General features: G+C 33.1%; 2 protein-coding genes across 7 annotated transcripts in view; one reads left to right on the top strand and one right to left on the bottom strand.

The window, feature by feature from the left end:
* Positions 1-21678, bottom strand: part of LOC139776399 (glutamate receptor ionotropic, kainate 2) — a 150034-nt gene that overhangs the window by 9964 nt on the left and 118392 nt on the right. For all 6 annotated transcript variants that reach the window (XM_071713009.1, XM_071713002.1, XM_071713020.1 and 3 more), the window contains 7 exons: positions 17798-18001; positions 16827-17030; positions 13706-13810; positions 12922-13179; positions 4559-4756; positions 3506-3731; positions 2770-2934 (listed from right to left, as the gene is read on the bottom strand). In XM_071713009.1, the coding sequence (XP_071569110.1) occupies positions 2770-2934; positions 3506-3731; positions 4559-4756; positions 12922-13179; positions 13706-13810; positions 16827-17030; positions 17798-18001 (1360 nt within the window). The remainder of the gene's footprint in view (positions 1-2769; positions 2935-3505; positions 3732-4558; positions 4757-12921; positions 13180-13705; positions 13811-16826; positions 17031-17797; positions 18002-21678) is intronic.
* LOC139776430 (uncharacterized) overlaps positions 1-21678 on the top strand; it is a 95487-nt gene that overhangs the window by 36867 nt on the left and 36942 nt on the right. The window lies entirely within an intron of this gene.

Genomic DNA, 21678 nt, shown 5'->3' with positions numbered 1-21678 from the left:
TAACTACACCGCCGTGATTTATGATGACAGTCCGGATGTCTCACCGGAAGGACGAAAGTTTCTCGCACGGGCGCCTAGATATCACTGGGACTTCGCGCCTATTTCGCGAAACGATATCAAAAGCCGGGTCCGGAGAGAGGTCGTGCGACATTGTACGCCTACAGGCCGATCCAAGTTTCGCGGTGAGAAGTTCTGTTCACCAAGTTACAGCAGGATATATGCTTAAGTTTTCCGTAAGACGTACTCTTGCCAAAACACTTGGGCACGAACCGGGAATTATCCGGAGCTCATCGTTCTCGAAGAGATTCCCTCGCTAATTCGGAAACTCGCGGAGTTAGCGATGTTCCAAGACAAATGAGCGAAGAGAATGCAAGGTCGCGCTAAGTGGATTCGAGTAAATTTCTGACATTATTATCTTAACACAAGTAGAATACGTTTATCAATTCTGCTTTGATCAATGAATACAATGTATAAAGATATAATGTAGTGTTAGATATATCAAGATTATTATGTTATTAAATATTGCACAATTTTCTTTATATAGTTTAAAATCGACTAATTTTGATTGTATTTTACTTGATCTTTCGTTTATTTTCATCATGCTTTAAAGCCATCACAAAGAATCTGCAGTTTTAACTTGTTTTTTTGCTTCTCTTTTGTTATTTTTTTAAATTTTAGTTCAAAAAAGGAAAAATATAAATTGAAGTTGAAGCAACTAACGTTAATTAAACTTAGTGGTAGTTCTATTATTTTCATGTATATAGTTTTTGGTTTCTGTCTTTCTTTATTTTTATTTATCATTATAATTAATATCTATTAATAATTGAAGTAATTTTTATTAAATTATTTGTCTAATATACCAAAGATTGTGTAATTATCAATAAATATTATTGTTTACTTTTAATTATATTTAATTATTAATTTTTATTAAAAAGGATATTAGACATTTATTATATTTACCATAAATGTAATATTAATGTAAAATAATCGTAAGGCTACTCAAACAAGCTATACTTCATGAAAATATTTCTTTTACGACATTTTTAAAGCTTCCAACAAAATGAAAAAGCCAATCTCATATTTCACATTTCTGTCTCAATTACTTTAACACTGCTGAAAGAGCTTTCTTTTCTCGAAGATGGTGGTCTGCTTATTCTTATAAAATAGCACGATAAAGGTCAGTCTTCAACGATCACTTTTTTTTCATGGCAAATAATCAAGAGACATCAAATGAATGGAAATTAGCAATTCAACTGTAATTTCGCGAGATTTTTGCGTCTCGTCGTTAAGACAATTCGTTCTTCTTTCTGTCTTGTCGAGTACATTTACACCGTCGGCAAAATGGGTACTTATCCAAGTTACAAGGCGGCGGAGAAACGGCGACGAGGAAAGGGAGGCAAAGTAGGTAGATAGCCCGAGAGTTTTCGCGAGTGAAGGGAAAAAAAGGAAAAGGTGAATCAAAGCGGGGAGAGAAAGAAGGAACTTGTTGTGACTTCCATAAAAATCCGGAAGCGGTTTCCGAAGGGTCCTAAGAAAAATTTGTCCGCGAACTTTACGCGAGATTCCGTCACGCTTGAAAGCCTTCTCCTCTTTCTTCGATTCAGACTTTGTCCACTTCGACCAAATCTAGCTGTCCTCTCGTACAGTAACAAATTAACTTTCCTGGCGCTGATTAAGACGACTGTAATATTTGTGCGCAATCTTTCCAGACAGAGATATTATCGATATTTATTTATTTTGACATCTGATAAATTTACTGCAGATATTGTTCAAAGATGATTAGATAAATAATTGTTTTTTTCCGATATTTTATGTGAACATTTTTAATGCAAAATGTAACTTATGTAATTTATTAATTACGTTAATTTATTTCTCTTCAGCTTGTCTGTAAAATACTTTATTTCTTATCATTTTTTCTGTAAAATAACTTAGTTTTCATATCTTTGCATTTAATCTTTTTTTTTTGCATACTGATTTATGCTGCTATATAACTGGATGTCTCTCTATGCCTTTTTTTTAGCCATGCTGCATGTGAGATTCGTAAAGAGAACAGAATACTTTATAGTTGAAATGACTGAAACTTAAAACTGACACGCGGAACACGCAGAAGTTTTGACTATTAAACATATCCCTTTGGCTGCGTACATGTGTCGCCAATAAGATATCCGCAACTGTGCATTTATAGTATGCAAATACAACTTATAGGCTGCATTACTATCCAGATTTGTTGTGCTATGATTGAAATATAGTTTCACAAACTCGATTTGCTAATATGCTATTGAATGTACTCATGGACGCGTATCGGTAACCTGGATAAACTTGATAACTTAATAAATTAAGCAGCTATTCAAACATCGTGAAAGGGCCATTCAAAGCAATCACTTCGGCATTCAATTTAATGAAAATTAATCAGTCCGAAATCCTTTGATATATTGTGTTACGCTATCCATTAATGAAAATATAAGTACACCTTAATATCTATATATAATTTACATATTTAATTTGTATTAAGCAGTTATTTAAACATCGTGAAAGTTCAATGCAATTATTTTCGGTATTCAATTTAAGAAAAATTAATCAGTCTGAAATCTTTTGATATATTGTGTTATGCAATCCATTAATAAAAATAAGCATCTCGCTTTAACATATATAATACGATACAAACATTTTTATATGTGATTTAAGAAATGGAAAAATTTTCTTATTCTTTCTTTTATTGTTTTTGTCTCTAATTTCTATTGATAAAAAAATATGAATGGATAAACATACCAATATTTTCAACTCCGAGGGCGTTAGCTTTGCTCTCCTTATTCTTGTCGTCTCTGTTGCATACATCGCCCATGTTCTTCCACCATTTATCATAGAGGATCTGTATTACACCTTTTTCCTGCAGCTCCAGAATAACTAGAGATATTTTATCCCTCCAGGGCGAACCTGCATATAAAAAGCATTCGTTAGGCTGGCCAAGGGTTTCGCAATTTCTGCTTTTGCAGCATAATCTCGGGCATAACCTTGCATTTTACGTCGAATATGTTCAACATATTATTAAATAATATACGTATTTTAAATACACGGCTTAATTTTGTAAAATTATTCAAGTTTTTTTCCCTCTCCGAGACTGAAATATATTGTAATCTTTTTGATACAATTATTTAACTGTACAAACTACTTGATGAACAAAGACATCGCCCTTTTGGACTATGCCCCTTACAGAAATTTAATACTGTAAGTGATTATTTGGCCAGTGATTAATTACTTATTTTGAGTATTAAAAGCTCTGTTTTTAATGCTTTTAATACTCACAATAAGTAATTAATCACTAGCCAAATAATCACTTACAGTATTTTTCTGTAAGGGTGTGCGTCGGCTAATAAAACCGATTTTTCTTTAGAAATTTAATTGGACACCACCTATTTCAGAAACTTCTTAGCTCTTAATATTAAATACGTTGGTAATTACTTTTTAAGTCGAACTTCTATTCATTGCTATTTTTATTCTCATTTACCTTTCGGAGTAGCAATTCCATATCCTTTGCTGTCTAACAAGCCCCCTATTTGTGTCAGATTGCAATCTCGTTGAACTGCGTAATCGAGCATGGTCGACTCCATTAAAAATGCATAGTCGCCTTCCAAAACTCTTTTCACTCCTTCTTCATAGGATTGAACAAACACAGATGGACTCTTCGATTCCATAAATCTCCACATTTTCTGATAGATCCCAATTTTTGAGTCCTGATTAAATTATTTAGTGTAAGTTATATAATTCTGTAACGGCTTGTATTTAATTTTGTCTTTTATATTCCACGGTTTATGATAAAAAAGTTTTAAATAAAAATTAATTTTGAAAATGTATTGAAAAATGAAAAAGTTAATATTGTATTGAAAGAGTCAATCTTCTTACTTGCGAATCAGATATTTTTATTGTGCAAATGGTCGAGTTTTGACATTGTCAGTATTAAATTTAGAAACTTTTTGCTCATTATTTTGTTAATTCGTTCATTTTCCTGAACGAAAAATGGCACAGATGGAATAAAATTTACAAAAGTAGTATTTTCGTTTAATTATAATATAATGTTTTTAAGAAACATATAAAACATTATAGCTTAATATGCAATATTTCCAAAAATCAATCGAAAAATATATCAAATTTATTATTAGTACATATGACGTCAGCAGATTTACTAGAATATACACATTTTTTTATTTCAGCGTGAATGTAATTTGATAATTTGCGTTTTATATAAAATTTTATTAAATTTTTGCTAATTTAAAAAGTCAGTGTCATATCGTCCATTATGAGATTTATCATTATTCTAACAAGAAATTATATTTTGAGATTTTTATTTATATAAATCATGCATCTTTTTAATGCATAATTTATATGCAGTATATTATAAATAAGTAAAATGAAAACTGTGATATATATGATAGAAAGCACATTGGAAGAAAACTTTTAATATGTAATTAAATGTAATAACCGCGTATATTGCTCATAATTTAAAATTTGTTATACAGAAAATGTAAAAACAATTTATTCTTTATGATCTTTTTGCACTCACTCTGAAGAACGTCTTCGTACTTCCTCCCTCCAAAGTGCCGTAAGATATCTCGGTTTGTTCCGCGAGATCAGCGACATTCTCGATCGGCGTTATCATTCTCTCCACCGTTAGGAAAGCGGCCAGGTTTGCAGTATAAGAGGAGATGATGATTAGCGTGAAGAACCACCAAATGCCGCCTACTATTCTCGTACTAGTTGCCTGATAACGAGGATTTAATCCGTATTCATTTCGAATAATCTTAATAAATTTTTTATTTAACAACTTTATGGGCATTCTAATTCGACGATATCGAATTATCCGGAAATCAATTAATAACAAATTAAATTCTGCTTTGCAAATGTTATTAATTTAGCCCATATTTATTATTCCTTTCTACATTAAAACGTTAATTCGTTATTCGCGATTGAGAAGTTTAAAGATATAATCATAAATTCTCACGAATATATATGCGTGTGTGAATTTATTTCCAAATTAAAGTATTGATTAATTTTAATAGTCTCTTTAACTTTCTGTAGGGACGTGGGAAATAAATTTTCTGTAACAGTATTAATATACAATTTCATGCGTTTTCGAACAATCAGGTGATATCGATATAATGTATTTTCTTGTGCTCTCCAGGCAACGGAGATTGTTTAGCTCAAGTGTCAATCAAGTATTAATAATACCGAAATCAAATTGTTGTAGATGCATGAAAGAAATATCCGTTTAAAATTTTAGTAGGCTCTCTCAAATGTATAAAGTGTATAAATCACTTGATATATTTGCACTACGGGGCAGATACTTTTCGCCTCTGTTACGAAGGACCGTAAGGAGAATTGAAGATCGATCGAAAACGCATCAGAACATATCGGGGTGACAAGGTCGATTTAAAGTGCAATTCCGACGAAAAATTCCTCGCAGCAGTCGAAGAATGCAATACGAGATCTCATTTAGAATTCGCTGCTGGGATATTTCGATCCATTAATGGCGAGGCCGACGATCACGGAAACGATCGTCGAATGTAGAACACCCATGAATGATTCTCTCATTCCCGTATTACGCGGCGCCTGCCGCTCGGAAATTGAGAGAACGGTTTTAATTCTACCGCGCGGTAATATTCTGCGAAAAAGTTTGCACGGTATAACCCGCGTATTCGGGATGTGTTTAAATTATACGTTGAATATAATGTCTGTTTTTTTGCAAGTGTTTGTGTGGAATAGCTCTTTTAGGAACGATGTATTCGAGCGAGTCGCTTATTATCTATATCAATGGAAGAAATTTTCTCGTGCGCGCATAATATTACGCGCACATGTCTACGCGCATATATCTATGCCCATACGCGAAGACATTTAAAGCGTAAAACATATTATTATTTGCAATATTACATTCTCTCTCGCTCTGAATGCTCAACCGCGATTCTCCGGTATCCGGCGCATCTGGCTGATATGAAGCATAATTTGCCGACACTCGAGACAGTCGCAACGACAACCCCGCATGTACATACGTGCCACCAGAGTCAATTGGCATCACATGATGTATCATAGATATTTACGTTTCCACATGAGATTTTACTCTCCTAGCTGTTTCACATTTAAAGTTATGATTTTCTCTTATTTAGTGATATTTGTTGAATGAATATATTCACAAAGTTTATGTGTGTATAAGCGTACTATATACATATAACGACTTAAGCTTTATTTAAATATTTGCTAATAAGCGTATAGTATATTGTACAATACTATACAATGTTACTATATTATACAGTAGGAAATTGAAACGGGAAATCTATCAAGAGTAGATCTAAGTCGCACTTATTTAGCATTATTTTAAGCCGGATCTACAGATGAAGCAAACGAGCGCGAACAAACATGAATAATTCAATACTCACGATGCCGTTTGCACTCGTCGAAGCAAGTTCATTCGTACTTATCCGTGCTCGTTTGCTCGGTCTGAAAATCTAGCTTTATACATATATTTCCGCATCTTTAAAATGACATTATTTTATTTGCTTTTTGTTTAAAACAGGAGTATATCTTAAAATTTATACGTCGTGGCAAGTGAGCGAAAAACTTCGTGTTTGGTACATATTAAATAATGGTGCATATGTCATGATTTGTGAGTTTAGATGAGTTGACTTTATGTCGCGATGATATAACGAAATGATAAACGAACGTATATATGCTGCAAAATAATGTCCTGCTAATGAAGTTATTATTCATGTCAAAGTTAATGTCATTAAGCCGCACATTTAGCTATTTTTCTTATATATTTATGTAATGTACGTCATTTTAAATATTTGGTACTTTTATACAGGAATACATAATTCAGGAAACTAATTGTTTGTTTGGTTAAATAATACATCTCAATGTGCATTTCAAGTTATTTATCTAAATTTTCAGTAGTTTACGTCGGGTAATATCGCAACAGGTATATTAAATACAATATACAATGTGTATAAGCTTGTACTCTAGTAATTACTTTTGTCAGTGTAATAGAAACGGATGACGCGGCGAGGACGCGGAAATTCGTGAGATATCACGGTGAACATTCTCAGGCGAGATACGTTGAGGACATGTAATTGTTTTCACGGGCATCGTCGCTTAGTGTAAACAAAACCTCCTTTCTATACTGCTGTTAGCATTGTCAGGGAAACAATACCAGCTCGAATCTCACCGTGAAACCACGCGAAATTCCATGCTCTACAACAGATGATCACGTAAGATGCTGCTGTATTTCCAGGAAATTTTTAAAAGCAGCAATTAGCATTTAGCGCAGATAAATATCTCAATGCAATATCTATTTTTTTACGAAACTAGTACCATAAAAAACAACTGCAATGATTAACACATTGTATAATATAGTATATATAGATATCTATATGCCTTCAAGATAATCAGTAAAATATGAGTCGTAATCTATTTGCAAGCAAATAGGAATTTTTCTTGCAACTTATTGTTCTAAATGTTTTATTATACTTTATATAATAATAGAGAGAAAGAATTTCAACAGATCCAAAATGTTCTTTCTATACTAGTTCTGTTTTTTAGTAACACTTTCTTGCTTTTATGTGACGTGAAATATGGAGCAAGAAACTTGGAAAACACCGTTGAATGCTGCAGGAAGAATTTCCGCAGAAGTCAGTCGCGTAAAAGTGAAGAATTGAACGTTGAACTTATTGAGAATTTACTAGAAGCTACTTTTATATCACGCTTCTTGCATACAAAAATTATTGCTTCTTAATCCATTGTGACATTAGCTCGAGGAACCGAAATCTCAACGGATTTGATCGATTATTTTTACAAAGTGTTATGTACCTTGGTATTAAAAATACGGAGGAAAATTATTTCAATGTATATATCGTGTCAATATACACATATATTATACGCCTTAATTGCAAATATATAAACTATTATACAAAATAATATTGTGTAATATAAAACAATGGCATATGTAGTCATAAAATGAAAAACTAATTTAACAATATTGTAATAAAAATGAGATATTCGACATTTTAGGTATAATTATAAAACTAATAAAAAATTACTATAACATAGATACAAGAAATTAAAAAGTGTTTGACTTATATGTGCATGCAGGGCTGATATTCGTTTTCTGATTAACTTCTTGATATTCGTTGTTATGGATTATATAATAATTCTGTAAATTAGTGTGCTTGTCCTTTAAGTTTCATTCTCAGTGACAAGAAAATAAAGCTTGATTAGAATTGATACTCATTTAATGATTCATATGATTATGGTTTGTGTTTATCGACTTGTTATTATCTTTAGAATTAACAATGTATCTTACACAAAAATTAGTTTTTGATTATTATAGAACTTGATAAGTTATATTGCTTAGCAAATTTTCAAACATTCGTATAATGCAACTAAAGGTCGTTGGGTCGTAGATGAAATTAAATAAAATTTCAAGAGAAAAGCTTTACGTGTGCAAGCTCCATTTCTTTTTTTAATCTTTGTAAGTACAGCACGAAAAAGAAAGGTATAACGCGAATAATGACGCAGCTCCTTTCACTCCGAATGCTTCCATTGTCCATGATAGCAATGCCAGTGCCGTCCCAGTTCATATCTCGCGGATACTTTTCTCGCGATTGACGGAACTCTATACAATACTGCACGTATTATACGACAACTGAAAGCCAATTGCGCACTATTCTGTATTGCTGACATTTTTTATCTTATTCCCATCGTATTATACACAGCATCCATATAAATAAAAATTAAATGTCGAAAGAATAATAATTTTTCAAAGCAGAATTATAAAGACGAAAAATACTATATTTTCTTTGTGAGAGATATTCCATTTTATGATACTTGAATAATGTGTATTCTGGATATTAATAAGAGACAAGAAGATAAAATTGTCAAGATTATAATAGCTTTTGAGTTACAAATGATAAAAGTTAGCTAAAGGTATTGTAGCATTTTATATGTTTAGGCTCATAGTTGTACTTCTACGTATATTTATTTGTCATTTTTTATTGTTGATTAGATAAATATTAAAAAAGAAACAAGTTATAATAATACTACATACAAAGTATCAATATTTTAAAAATATGACTCTTTTATTTACATTTTCTTTCTCTCTTATATTTATCTCTCATGAACAATAAAGAAAAATTGATGGATTAATTAATCTTGTTTCTTTATTTTCTTATCTATTTCTTTCTCAAATCATCCAAGATTAAATATTATACAAATATTATAAAAAATTTTTTAAATAAAGGCATGTATTATTAACATAAATAAAAGAATGACAAGAAATATTTGTCATAAAACAAAAACGCGCTAATGATTAGTTAATTGCTATTTATTCTTTAATTCTTGTAAAGCGTTAATTTTATCGACATTCTTATAATCTATCTATTCATATTTATTGATAATTTGACTTTATATCATTTGAGATAATATGGCAGGCATTAATTATTTCGTCGTTGAATAGAAAAGTTTTATATAAATGATCTCAGAGTTACTTTATAATTAATATTCAGCATAAGTTACTCTATAATTAATATCCAGAATAAGCGATTGTACTGTTACAATCTGTAAATGGTGCACCTTGTATATCAGGAATAACTGTAATCCGTGTATTTATTATTGCACGGAATATAATCATTTTTTCTTTGCTATAGTTATGTTGCATATGTTTCCTTATTATGCTTATAAATAATATCGCGCAAAATTACAATTATTGTATGCATTTTGCATTTCTTGTATTCAAAGTTTCTTTTAGTTTTATTCGATGCTATTTATTTAACATCACTGTTATGGCATATACTCATATAGTGCCTTTGTGCGTTTGACATTTATTTGCTTTTCTTCTTGAAATACGCGTTGAATTTCACGATTCATACAAGTAAAACCACTTAAAAATGGTACGTTTAAATGAGATTTGCGGCATTTTATATGCGACTAGTAAAAATATAATAGTGTGTTTATGGAACAGACATAAATTTGCGTTAAATTTGTCTAAAAAACTTATTTCAACAACAGCAAGAATTTTTTAAAAGCAAGATGTACACATTCTCTTTCCCACACATATATTTTATAAAATATAGATCAATTTTCAATTCTTTTGTTTACATGATTTTCTAAATTAAAGAGATATATTTGGAATCAATGATAATTTCATAACGTAGAAAGATTTATATACACTTGTAAGAAAGTGGAAAATACGTGTTTAAATTGGATTACTTGAGAGATCCCAAGACAAATTGCTCTTGGTTTTATCGATTTTTATATTTTTTTTATTTTCCGCAAGATATTCCCAAATCTAATAGTTTTCTCTTACTTTTCGAGGCATGTTAGTACGTGACTGAATATAGCGAGTAATTTCCAAGCGTGGAAAGAAAACTGCTTTCTCTAGACGTAAATGTAGAAGTAAAAAAAGGAACAGACCGATAACGCGAAAGAAGGATATATTTGCTGCGTCGTAATTATTTCGTAACTAAATCTAGTGGTTTTTCTTTGACTGGTAATGCTGTCAGAAATTAATCCAAGAAAGAGAAAAAAAGAATATGATTATATGATTTATATTAAATATTATACAAAAAACTATGCAGTTTTATTATATAAACTATACACTCTCTCTCTCTTGACAAACTTTATATCCATTTCTCCGTTAAACATTTATAGCAAATACAGCTTCTTAATATGTCATATCTTTATAAATTTTCATAAAAAGAAAATTTCTGTGAAGTGTCGTAAAAGTTTCTGGGTCAACATTTCCATACATGTAATAGGATTACGGTACAGAAATGACCTATTTTACTTTATGTTTTGATTGAGATCTGAGGGAATCGTGGTGAAATAATTTATCACTCTCCAGTCCTACTTAAACGAGTGTTTTGGTGGCGTAAAAAATTTCAGAAGAACGTTTAAAACTTATTCGTGTTTAAATCACGTGGTTCTCTTTAATTAGTGCCGCAAAAGTTAATCGTTTCCCGATACGAATTTCTGGAAGTCCGACAAGTAGGCTACTGCCGAGGAAGGTAATTACATACATGTTTATTGATAAAAAAAGGAATGTTGTTTCTTGGGACGCGTTTGACTCTCTGTGGTGGCACGTTTACCTTAGGGTTGAGGTCGCTGCCCTGTTGCATTAGTGTGCCGACCGTAAACCAAAAACTGTTGGCCAGGCTGAACTCGTTGACTGTTGTCAGTAGAGGAATGTCGTCGCTGTCCGGATCCAAGGCGCTCATGTGACTGCCCTGATGACAATGCGATGACCCCCCCGTCGAGTGGTGCAGTTTTAAAAATAATTACACTAGTTGTACTTAACTTACAGCTTTCTGTACATTACATACTTTTTATATATTGTTCTATACTATTGTATGCAGACGTTGGTCATGTTATAAAAGACTGAAAATAAAGATGCGAAATAACTTTGAATTTTTACGTAAATAGCACCTTTTTTAGAAAACAAAATTTTTCCTTTGCATAAAGTGTATCTACTCTCTTGGCGAAGAAGAATGTTAAGAATTAAAAGATACATTGTTGCACATATATTAATTAATCGTTCTTTATTCGTCTAATATTTATATCTTACAAAGTCGCAAGAATAAGGTTCGGTTACAAAAATTACGAAGTATTATGGATTTTTTAAATCAATTACTGAAGGATGTATTTTAGAAGTATTTTAGCTAGTTATTTTAGCTAGTTAAATTATAGTTAAAGTACAGATAATATTTTAAAAAATCCTCTGTGCTTTGTAATTTAAATATAATCGATCGATTGATTTTTTTTCGCACCACTCGACGTGAGCCTACCTGCAAAGGGCATTTGCAGCTTGGGCAGGGGGGTGGCTCTACCCACTCGTAGGGTGAGAATCTTGCCACTATCCATATCGTTAAGGAAACCACCACGTAAGCGCCTAGCAAGGACAACCAGATCTCCACGGCGAGGGGAGTCATGAACGAGAAGAGCCGCGGTGGCGTGCGTTTGGTCACCTGAAGCATTGACGTTTATCATTACTAATCTTCGAGAATTGACTTGATCGACCTTGATTCGATATCGAAGACGAGATTACGATGTAATTTCGTGAAATGCAATGACGTGCCCGTTCACGTCCAATTGTCATGTATAGTTCCTTGCTGAAAAATAATTCAAAGTTGCGAGCCGCTTACAACTCTCGCGCCGTTTTCTTGCACAATATCCAGTCTCTCAAATGGCTCGAAAGACGATTCTTTATTTCGACGGAATTACGGGAACGTATTATTCTCTGGCGCGTCGAGCGGAACACAATAGCGGTGCACTCTGAGTGCAATCGCCGTACGTGCTGCTTTATTTTTTAACGAGAGATCGCTAACGCCGTGGAAGGTAATTGAGATTGGATTTTAAGACGAACAATTCACTACCACGATAAAGAAAACAAACAATAGCCGATTCTAAATAATCTACTTAAAAAATTTAAACGTCTTTAATCTGTTTAGGAAGAAGATTAACGCGTTCTGATCTTCTTTAGTTCCGAAAGCGAAGTGGAGAGAGAGCGCGACATCCTTTATAAAAGATTTTACAATATTATCGTAACAATATTGCTTCAAGATTTTGCTCGATCGTTTTGCCCGCAGCTTTAGCGAGCATTCCTGTAATATTGCAAATATATGATTCGTAACATAAACAGATATAAACGAATTGACGTGCACCCTGCAAACAGACATCTACTGTTTGCACTCCGGCGAGATGATGGATTTATGTGCGCGCTGCCTCGTGAACGGAGTTCCGTATAACGCTCGGGAGTGGCAAACGTGAGAGAAACTGGCGAGCATGTCGGATGAGAGATGTCCCGACGGTGAACGGTGTAGTCGATGAGTACGCGAAGGAAAACGGTAGAAGTAGTCCAATGGTGGAGCACCTCGTTGAGTGTACCTTAGGGTTGAGCCCGCTGCCCTGCCTGAGGAAGGTGCCGGTGATGAACCAGAAACTGTTGCTGACGGTAAACTGGTTTTCGACCACGTCGCTCTCGGCCAGACACGGATGCGGATTGTTCCACTCGTACGGGCTGAAGCGCGCCATCACGAAAAGGGTGAAGCTCACGAGCATGTAGGCGGCGAGCACGTAGAGCCAGATCTCGACCGCCAGCGGATTCATGAAGGAGAAAAGCCGTGTCGGCTGACTGGACGGCACCTAAATTACGTCACGCTACGATTTTAATTAAAACGGATCCCGTTTCGTGGTGCGACGCGACGCGACGCGGCACAGAGCGGCACGACGCTGCGGGCCGACACGAGTCAACCTTCACGGTGATCCTGGGCATTCAAAGGCTCTCTTCGCGAGTATTCGTTGAAGAAAGAGAATTCGCGCGGTGCAGATTATTTGACGAATTAATTTCTTTCTCGCATTTAAATAAACGAATTAAAATCACGTTGAATTATACAAATGCATCTTGCGTATTGATGGTATATTACCGTAGAATAATTAAAGCATCTATTTACGTTCCTCGTTATTCAGTAGGTTATAATGACATGCTCGTATGAAAATCACTTTTGTTAATTTATGTTAATGCAATGCATAAACTGAAATATAATCAAGAGTTAAACATTAGAGGCATAGACACGTATACTTTGATGAAAAGGTAATAGATGGTAATCATCGTGTCGCATGCATATGTAATTAAAAAGAAAATTACGGCTGATGCACAGTGTTAACTCACCTTAAACAAGATTCCAATTCCGAGATTCATAAACGGCTTGGTGAAGTCTATTACGCTTTCCCTGGCATAATTAATTGTCATGGAGGCAACCGCTAGATCCGCTCTCTGAAAGAATTACAGTATCCAAGAGAATTAAAGAAATTTAATTTCCTTGATAAAGTTGAAGTTGAAGCCATATAAAAACAAAGATGCTTATAATGCGGGAAACAGTAGGAATTAATATCGCACAAAAAGCTTTTATTAAGAAAGATATTTAAATTGTTCGTAGAATGCTTTCTTTCTCTTGGACAGATAAAAATAATCAAGGCATATCACCGAACTTTTATACCGAGCAAATGTATTTTTTAATACATAAGTGCATTGTGAATGAGAGCATTAAATTACTGATAAACCATCGTTGCATATTTATCTTGTGAAATAGTGAATGAATTTTTTATGAGCGTGAGTTATGTGCGAGCACCGCGAACTATGAAACATCATTCGTGTCATCTTCCGTTTTAAAATATCCACCTACGGTTTCGTAGGTTTCCAGGTTAAGGCGTCATCCCTTTTCACAAGAGGTAGATTGCTTTGCATGTTTTATAAACCGCTGATCTTCGCTATTCAGAGTACGCTAGGAAGAAGAGTTGCGAATTTTGTGAGGTGCACGTTTTATTTCGTCTCTTTGCATCTTGTGTTTCAAATTAACGCGAGTTGCGCGAATTTTTAATAATAGCAAGCAATTGTGATTTTTCCACGACAAATATTTTTTTCGAGAAAGCTAAAGTTATATATTAAATTATTCTCCTTTCTTTCTCTGTCGCTCTTTCCTTGTTGTGTGCAATGTTTTACAATATTTTACATAATAGAATTACATAATGGAATTTGCAATAGCAAAATATATAGATATGGTTAAAAAAAGGCTAAGTGATATCACGTCTATATTACAACCAATAAAGTTGGTCATAAGAATGTCCGAAAGCAATTCCGTAAATGTTATGTACTGACATTATTAGCAACAAATGCTTGAATTATTTGTCGAATGAAAGCAAAGCATTATCTCGGACAGAGAAGCGCGTATTATATGTATGTATATATGACAAAATATATTCAACGAATCGTATATTCGCAACAATCGCACATATGTATCGAATAATCTTGCACACGAACAGTAATATGCTTCGGAAAACGGCTGAATATTTGTATTATTAACTACATCCATTCATATCTTGTTCACGAATAAAATGTTATTGCAAATATTAAATTTTTATCTGGCTGTTAATGGATTCTTTTTTTAGTATAATATTACATTGTGTGTCTATGTATCAAAGCTTGAATCGTACTATTGTCAAAAAATCAATATTTTTAGAACTACAAAACCAAATCCGGACGATTTATTTTTACGCTAATAATACTTTTGCATATAGCTTGTACGCGCGATTTTTTCACGAATAATATGCGTTTTTTCGCGTACGTCCATTTCTTTGTATATCGCGCTCTTGCGTTTTTATCTCGTTCCGATGATAAAACTTTAAATCTAATAAAGACTCTCTTTTTAGACATTTCCGCTTTCCGACGCATTATGTTTACTGGTAATGTTCTCCATTTTTTCGTTGAAGATTTGTATGTGTATCAGCATGTATTCTCTCCCTGCTACTGGCTACTTAAATCGCAAAGAAACAGTGCGAATAGAGAATTATTTCTCCTCGGTAACGAAAAGAGAACACTTACTTTCCTCTGGATATATTGATATACAAATGCAAAAAGGTCAGAATTATAATCAAAATTCGAAGAAAGTGTTGATATTGAAAAAGCATCGGGATTATTTATTCTAAATCTTCTTTATTTCAATTGTTAATAGATTTTTTGTTTAAAAAAGGAAAATAAGAGTAATGAAATTATGGTTATTAATTTTATTTCTATAATTACAACAAATTATAGCAAATTATAATAGTAAATTTTCTCCACGCAGACATTATTAAATAATAATGTAAAGTTAATATTTTATAAGTAAAAATATTTGTGAGCTTTATACTGATAATTTAGTTGCAAACTTGCATCACTGGCGTTACTTTATTGTCCCAATGGGACTAAACATCGAATGAAATTTGATTATAGATGTAACACATTTCTGTTATCTTGAACTATTGAAATATTGATGCATTGTTAATTTGATCACACACATCGCGTGTTCCAATTTAATAATTGTGTTATTGCAACGATTAATTAAATTTTAATTTGTTGTAGAAATTATATATATGCGAACATTGCGTGCGCGCCTACTCGATCATGCAGACAATAATGGATCGGCGGCATAGATTAAATTCAGAAGACGCTCGGAGGCGCATATATCAAACTTTGATTTTAATAACTGCACAATTTTACAATTCAAATGATAGGGAGCAACATCTGCGAGCTGATCTATGAATCGAAATATCAAATATCGTCGTTCGGTCATGAGAAAGATGCTTAATCTAGGTAATTCTTGTATCTGACTACAGGCGTAATGAAATTCCTAGCGGGATGGATTTATTGCGACACGCTCGTGAAAATTTACTTTGCTTTGCATATAAAATCGGCCTCTTGGGTCGCGCGCGCGTGTACCTATTCTCCTACCTCGATATTTCTCCTAATATAACATGCTTCCGTAATTTCAACAACACTATTAACACATTGCGGTCTACATTAATTTCGGTAACGGAAACAATATTAATATTCGCCATTATTTTTATATTTTCACTAACACAACTATCGCGATTTTTGCCATTCAGAATATTCTATAACAATTTGGAAAATGTAGTTTACCAGCTATATTATTCGTTGTTTCTAGTGATTAAAAAAATTTATGAAGAATTACAATAAGCTATTTTATTCATATTTATATGTATATAAACGCAGACATTTAGTTACTCGTGTACACCCTGATTAATTTTCATCTCACCATATTCAAATTTTTTTCCGATTTGACAACGCAACACTTTTGTGTGTAAATTTTAATTAACTCACTGCATATTAATATCATATTACTTATGTCTCAGTTATCGCCATGTTATACGTTTATATTATTCCTTATGTTATGATATTGAATCATATCGCAAGTTATCGCAAGGAAGGGAAATAGGATTTGCACATTCTGTCTTACCTTGTCCATGAGTTCGCGAACGATTCCATTCCACTCTTTCGTGTCGGGATCGTACACGCCGTACATGTGATCGGGCACCAATTTGATTGCGTATTGGAAACCGACTTGGCCGGCGATCCACTTGAGCAAATCGATGCAGAAGCCCTCGAATCTCGCGTTACCAGTCAAATTCTTGTCTTCTTTTACCATGACGTAGGGTCTTTCCTGCGGAAGATTGGATCCCACTGATAGATCGTAGAATTTTTCTCATCGTGACAGGGGTAGGGCAGAAGCAAACCCTTAAAAGTTCTTATTTCCACATGAGATGGCCATATGAAAGGAAGAGGGTGGGAAAGAAGCGGCCATTCAATACGAATATATAGCACTTTGATCGCTTGTCCCTCAAACATTTCCTTTTCCCGACGCCACCATGAATTTTTCATTTTTCTGAGAATACACAATAACGCCGATAAAACGTTCTCTCGACCAACTAAGATTTTTCCTTGATACGACAATTCGTGATTTTACTGTTTTCTTTGCTTGAAAATCCTGCAAATCGCCCCTGAATTTTTTTATTTTTGCGAAAATAACAATAAAGTAACATTAAATCAAATTACAAATTTTTTGTATTTTTAACACATCGTGAAGATAGAATTAATCAAGTTACCAAACAAAATTCCTCTAATATCTTATTTATCATATGCGATTACTTTGGGATCAACTTTATATAAAAAAATATGTATATATATATCAAATAATTTAACAAACTTTCACAATTTACAGATCGCTTATAAATACACTTATAAATACACGTTGAAGTTGTTATCTAGCTTAAATGTTGACACTTCGCGGCATATAATAAACATACTCCATTTAGCGCAGCTTTCATATCACCGTATGTGATCCATACTCGTGCAGTATCTTGCTTAATGATTAATTCTAACGCTACGAGGGTCGCAAACGTGACTAAATTAGATATAAGGTATCATTACCTCTCTCGTCATTACCACGAGCGTAATGTTTGTCGTCGTGGTCTCGTAAAAGGCGTCTAAGTCCGTGATGTTAATGCCAGACCCAGATTTCCATTCGCCGACTTTAACGAGCTCCTCTTTTTTCAGTTTTAAGAGGTCCAGCTTGAAATTATTTCTCTTCCCTTCATTGAACTCAATATGTCCGGTTAGTCCGTGTAAGCCTGCCTGCAACAAGAAACACTCGTATAAGTGTAAATCCGAATCGATTAGATTTGTCCATTAGAATTTCGCGATAAGTAATAAATAAATGAAGACATGTCTCTCACTTTACGTATTTTATTGTTGATATTTTTGATTATTGATATTGTATGAGTAAAATTTAAGCTTTCGTACAGCAAGAGTGTAGCACGGTTAAACTTTTTGTTTTCATGAAAATGTATGCAGTCCAGCCGTATAATTCTCCGAAGCTTTATATCTCTACTATTTAAATATAGGTGGAATGTCAGAAAAATTGCGTTTTTATGTAAATAGTGCGGTCTCTCATGAAGAGATAACAATATCTCCAAGTTGTATCTAATATTTCGAGACTGGATATTGCCACCCAAGCTGACGGTAGATAAAACGCGAAGATCGAAAAATAATAAAATTTTTATACGCAACATTATACTCATAACTGTTTAATAACAGACACAGCCGGATTTACCGGTCGTTAAATCATGTGCGCGTCTGATTCTCGTTAAATTTATTTTTCCTTCGTGTCCAGTAGCTCACGGACACGCACACACGTACACACGATTCATTGCTGACGGCCTACATTTCCGGATGCATACAGCCGGCGAAATTTTTCGCATTAATTACCGTTTGCGGTCTACCGGCGGTTTGCGCGTAGTTTATTTGATTTACATCTCTTCTTTTTTAGTGTGTGTCCGTTTGCGGGGTTGATGGAATATTTATCCAAAATGCTTCTTTTCAAACTCGACCACTGATCCTACCAGAATAAGATAAGTCTAAAGATTCTGAATTTTTATTTAAATATTTGTATTATTCTGTTGATCGGATTATTAACAGCATACGTTCTCAATGGCTCACGGTTTTATTCAACAAAATATCATTGCTCGTTGTAAACATGTTTTGAATACTATGGCCGGGCTGATATATGCGTGGTCATATCACTTTTTAGATGTATCTCGTGTTTTATTCCACTTGTAATCTGAATTTAATCGGAGGTGATAGCTGTGCGGAGTGAGTTTATTACGCAAAAAAGATAAAATAATCGATATCTCATCTACATTGAGAAAATTCAACTCAATTTGGTCGGATTTTTATGCGAATATTTATCGTTTGTATATTGCTCAGTTCACTGCACACAATAGGAGTAAAGTCCAATCTATAGGAAAATAATTCAATTATTGTTGCATACAGGTTTTTATATTTTTCTGAAAAAAAAACCTCATACACATATATAAAAGACTATTGAAAATATACTCTATTATTGAATGTATAATGAGCCAACTCTTACAGATTAAAGATTGTTATTTAAAAATTTTAATAAATATTTCTATGTTTTTAAAATATATTATTAACAATTCAAAAAAACCACTTTAGCTGTGAGAAAATTATTACGTTATTTGAATTATCTCAGCCGTAACGAAAAGTGCATTTAAATCGGATTACAAAGTTTTATGAATTTATGGATTAATTGATGCACTTGTTAACACGATTTGGCAAAGGCCGACGCACAGAAGTATGATGGTTTTCGCTCGTCTGCGCTTTGCGCAGTTAACTCCAATTTTACAACCTTTCGCATTGTTAAATTATTTCGAAAAAGAGAAATCGTCTTCCATCAACCTGGCAGTCGGCGTGAGAATTTTAGCAGTGATTCCATGACCAGGATTTTTTTCGGGCTGTCAACAGCGGTACTGCGGATCGCACGCGAATTGATAAATCTCTGCCACGATATCTCGTCAGCAGCAACATCGACGAGCCGGCTTGCAAAATCAAAAATACGCCGATGCACGCGAAACAAATGGTAAGCGCGCCGGAAGTAACCGGCACGGCGGTGCACGCGGTGCCGCATGTATTTTCGCGGTACTCGACGTGCTCTCGCTCGACGAATACGCACGTTAATTGCACTATGCATGCGTCGGTGCATCACGCGTGTAACACCATTACATACGCGCGCATTTTACACAACAGAATACGCAGCTCAGGATATTTTGCGGAAGCATGTCGCGATGTACGAATGTAGCTTAAAAAAAGATTTAAAAAAATGTGATACAATCATTTATGAAGGATTCGAATATCCGGATGTCGAATATCCGGATTGCTCATCGTTAAATATATTATTTTTATTTTTGTCTTGTTTTTATCAAATATTGTTTAATACAATATTGTTTAATAATTTAGTAAAAAAATATGAAACTTTATCTACAGAAGTCGAATTTGGAGAAAATTAAGTTTAATCCGAAGTAGTATAATATGTAAAGAGTGTATATTACGTATATTTAAGAATATATATTTAGAATTTTTATTTAATTAAATTAAATTTATTAAATTAAATTTTTTTTATTTAAGAGTATAAATTTTGTATATGTATTTATACAAAATCTTGGTATATTTTCTAATTTTCTAATCTTAACGTATTAATCCTTTGTGAGACTATTAGAATCGTTGGTTGGAACAGTATTTTTTTCATTTCATAATATCACTTTCTTAATCTTAATTATCAATTCTTTAATTTTATATATTTAACAATTTATACTGTTATACAAACTTAAATCTACAAACGTTTTTTGCAACTTTTTGCAACTTTTTCCAAAAAATTAAATACCTTATACCGGATGAGAATGTGAGAAATTTTTCGTAAAGGATTATAAACATATAATATTTTGAAAATCAGAATTCTTTATCGCTATAGGTATCTGTCTTATACTTCGCCAAGGTCACTGTATTTTCATGTCATATAGTATTTATGTACGGAAACTCCTAGCTAGCATTTCCCTCCTACTCGCATTGTGTACACGATGATGGTGAATTGTATTCCCGTCGGCAGCGAACATAAATCCATTTGCTAGCGTTCAGTAACAGAATGTTGCGTTGTTTGCACGTCTGCTTATCTAACTGATGTCGAAGGCATATTAGAAATAAGGCATCATTATTATCGCTGTTACGTTGAGGTAAACGTCTAGCGAACTCGACTGTTGATTATAATTTTATTTTATCGTCAGAATGTTGAATTTTAATAAATTATTATGTCTCTAGAATAAATAGCCCAGACAGTAGATTTTACATAATTTGCAATAATTGATTAAGCATTTTCATACACATTTTAAATCGGGAAATTAAATAAATTTTAATAGAAATTAAATCAAAACATATATACACAAAACCGAATTATAATTGTGAGCTTTTGACAGCTATTAAATAAAATTTAAGGATTATTTCATAACATACATAAGTTGATAATTTCAATTAAAGCTGAATAAGCGGAATAAAAGTCACGCCATAATGTCATATTGTCTCTCTTAGATATGCCAATTAACTGTGCGATTTGATAAATGCACAATTTCAGATAATTTTTGGAGATTAAAATTTTTTAAATCTTACAGGTATTAGTTTTTACTTCTGACTTAAATTTAACTATAATATAAAATAATTTTTGGTTATTCCCTCCTTCTTTAGTCATAAAAGCACATTCATAGTTCTGGTATAAGCATATTCATAGTTTTGGTTTTAAGAGGGATGATATTACGCAATACATTAATAAAAAAAAAATTCTTTAAATATAACATTTTAGGGCAAAAAATAAACGAAACTTTTTGTTTGTTGAAATATGATTTTATTGTATTGAAAGCGATATTTACCTTGTCGATATTCAATAAATACATTTTATCCACTTAAAG

The sequence above is a fragment of the Temnothorax nylanderi genome, unplaced genomic scaffold, assembly GCF_030848795.1.
Source record: "Temnothorax nylanderi isolate EJ_2023f unplaced genomic scaffold, tnyl_v1.0 TNYL_tig0005_pilon, whole genome shotgun sequence".
Classification (NCBI taxonomy): Eukaryota; Metazoa; Arthropoda; class Insecta; order Hymenoptera; family Formicidae; genus Temnothorax; species Temnothorax nylanderi.
Note: the sequence above shows the minus strand (reverse complement) of the source record. Positions and strands in the feature narration are given on the sequence as shown.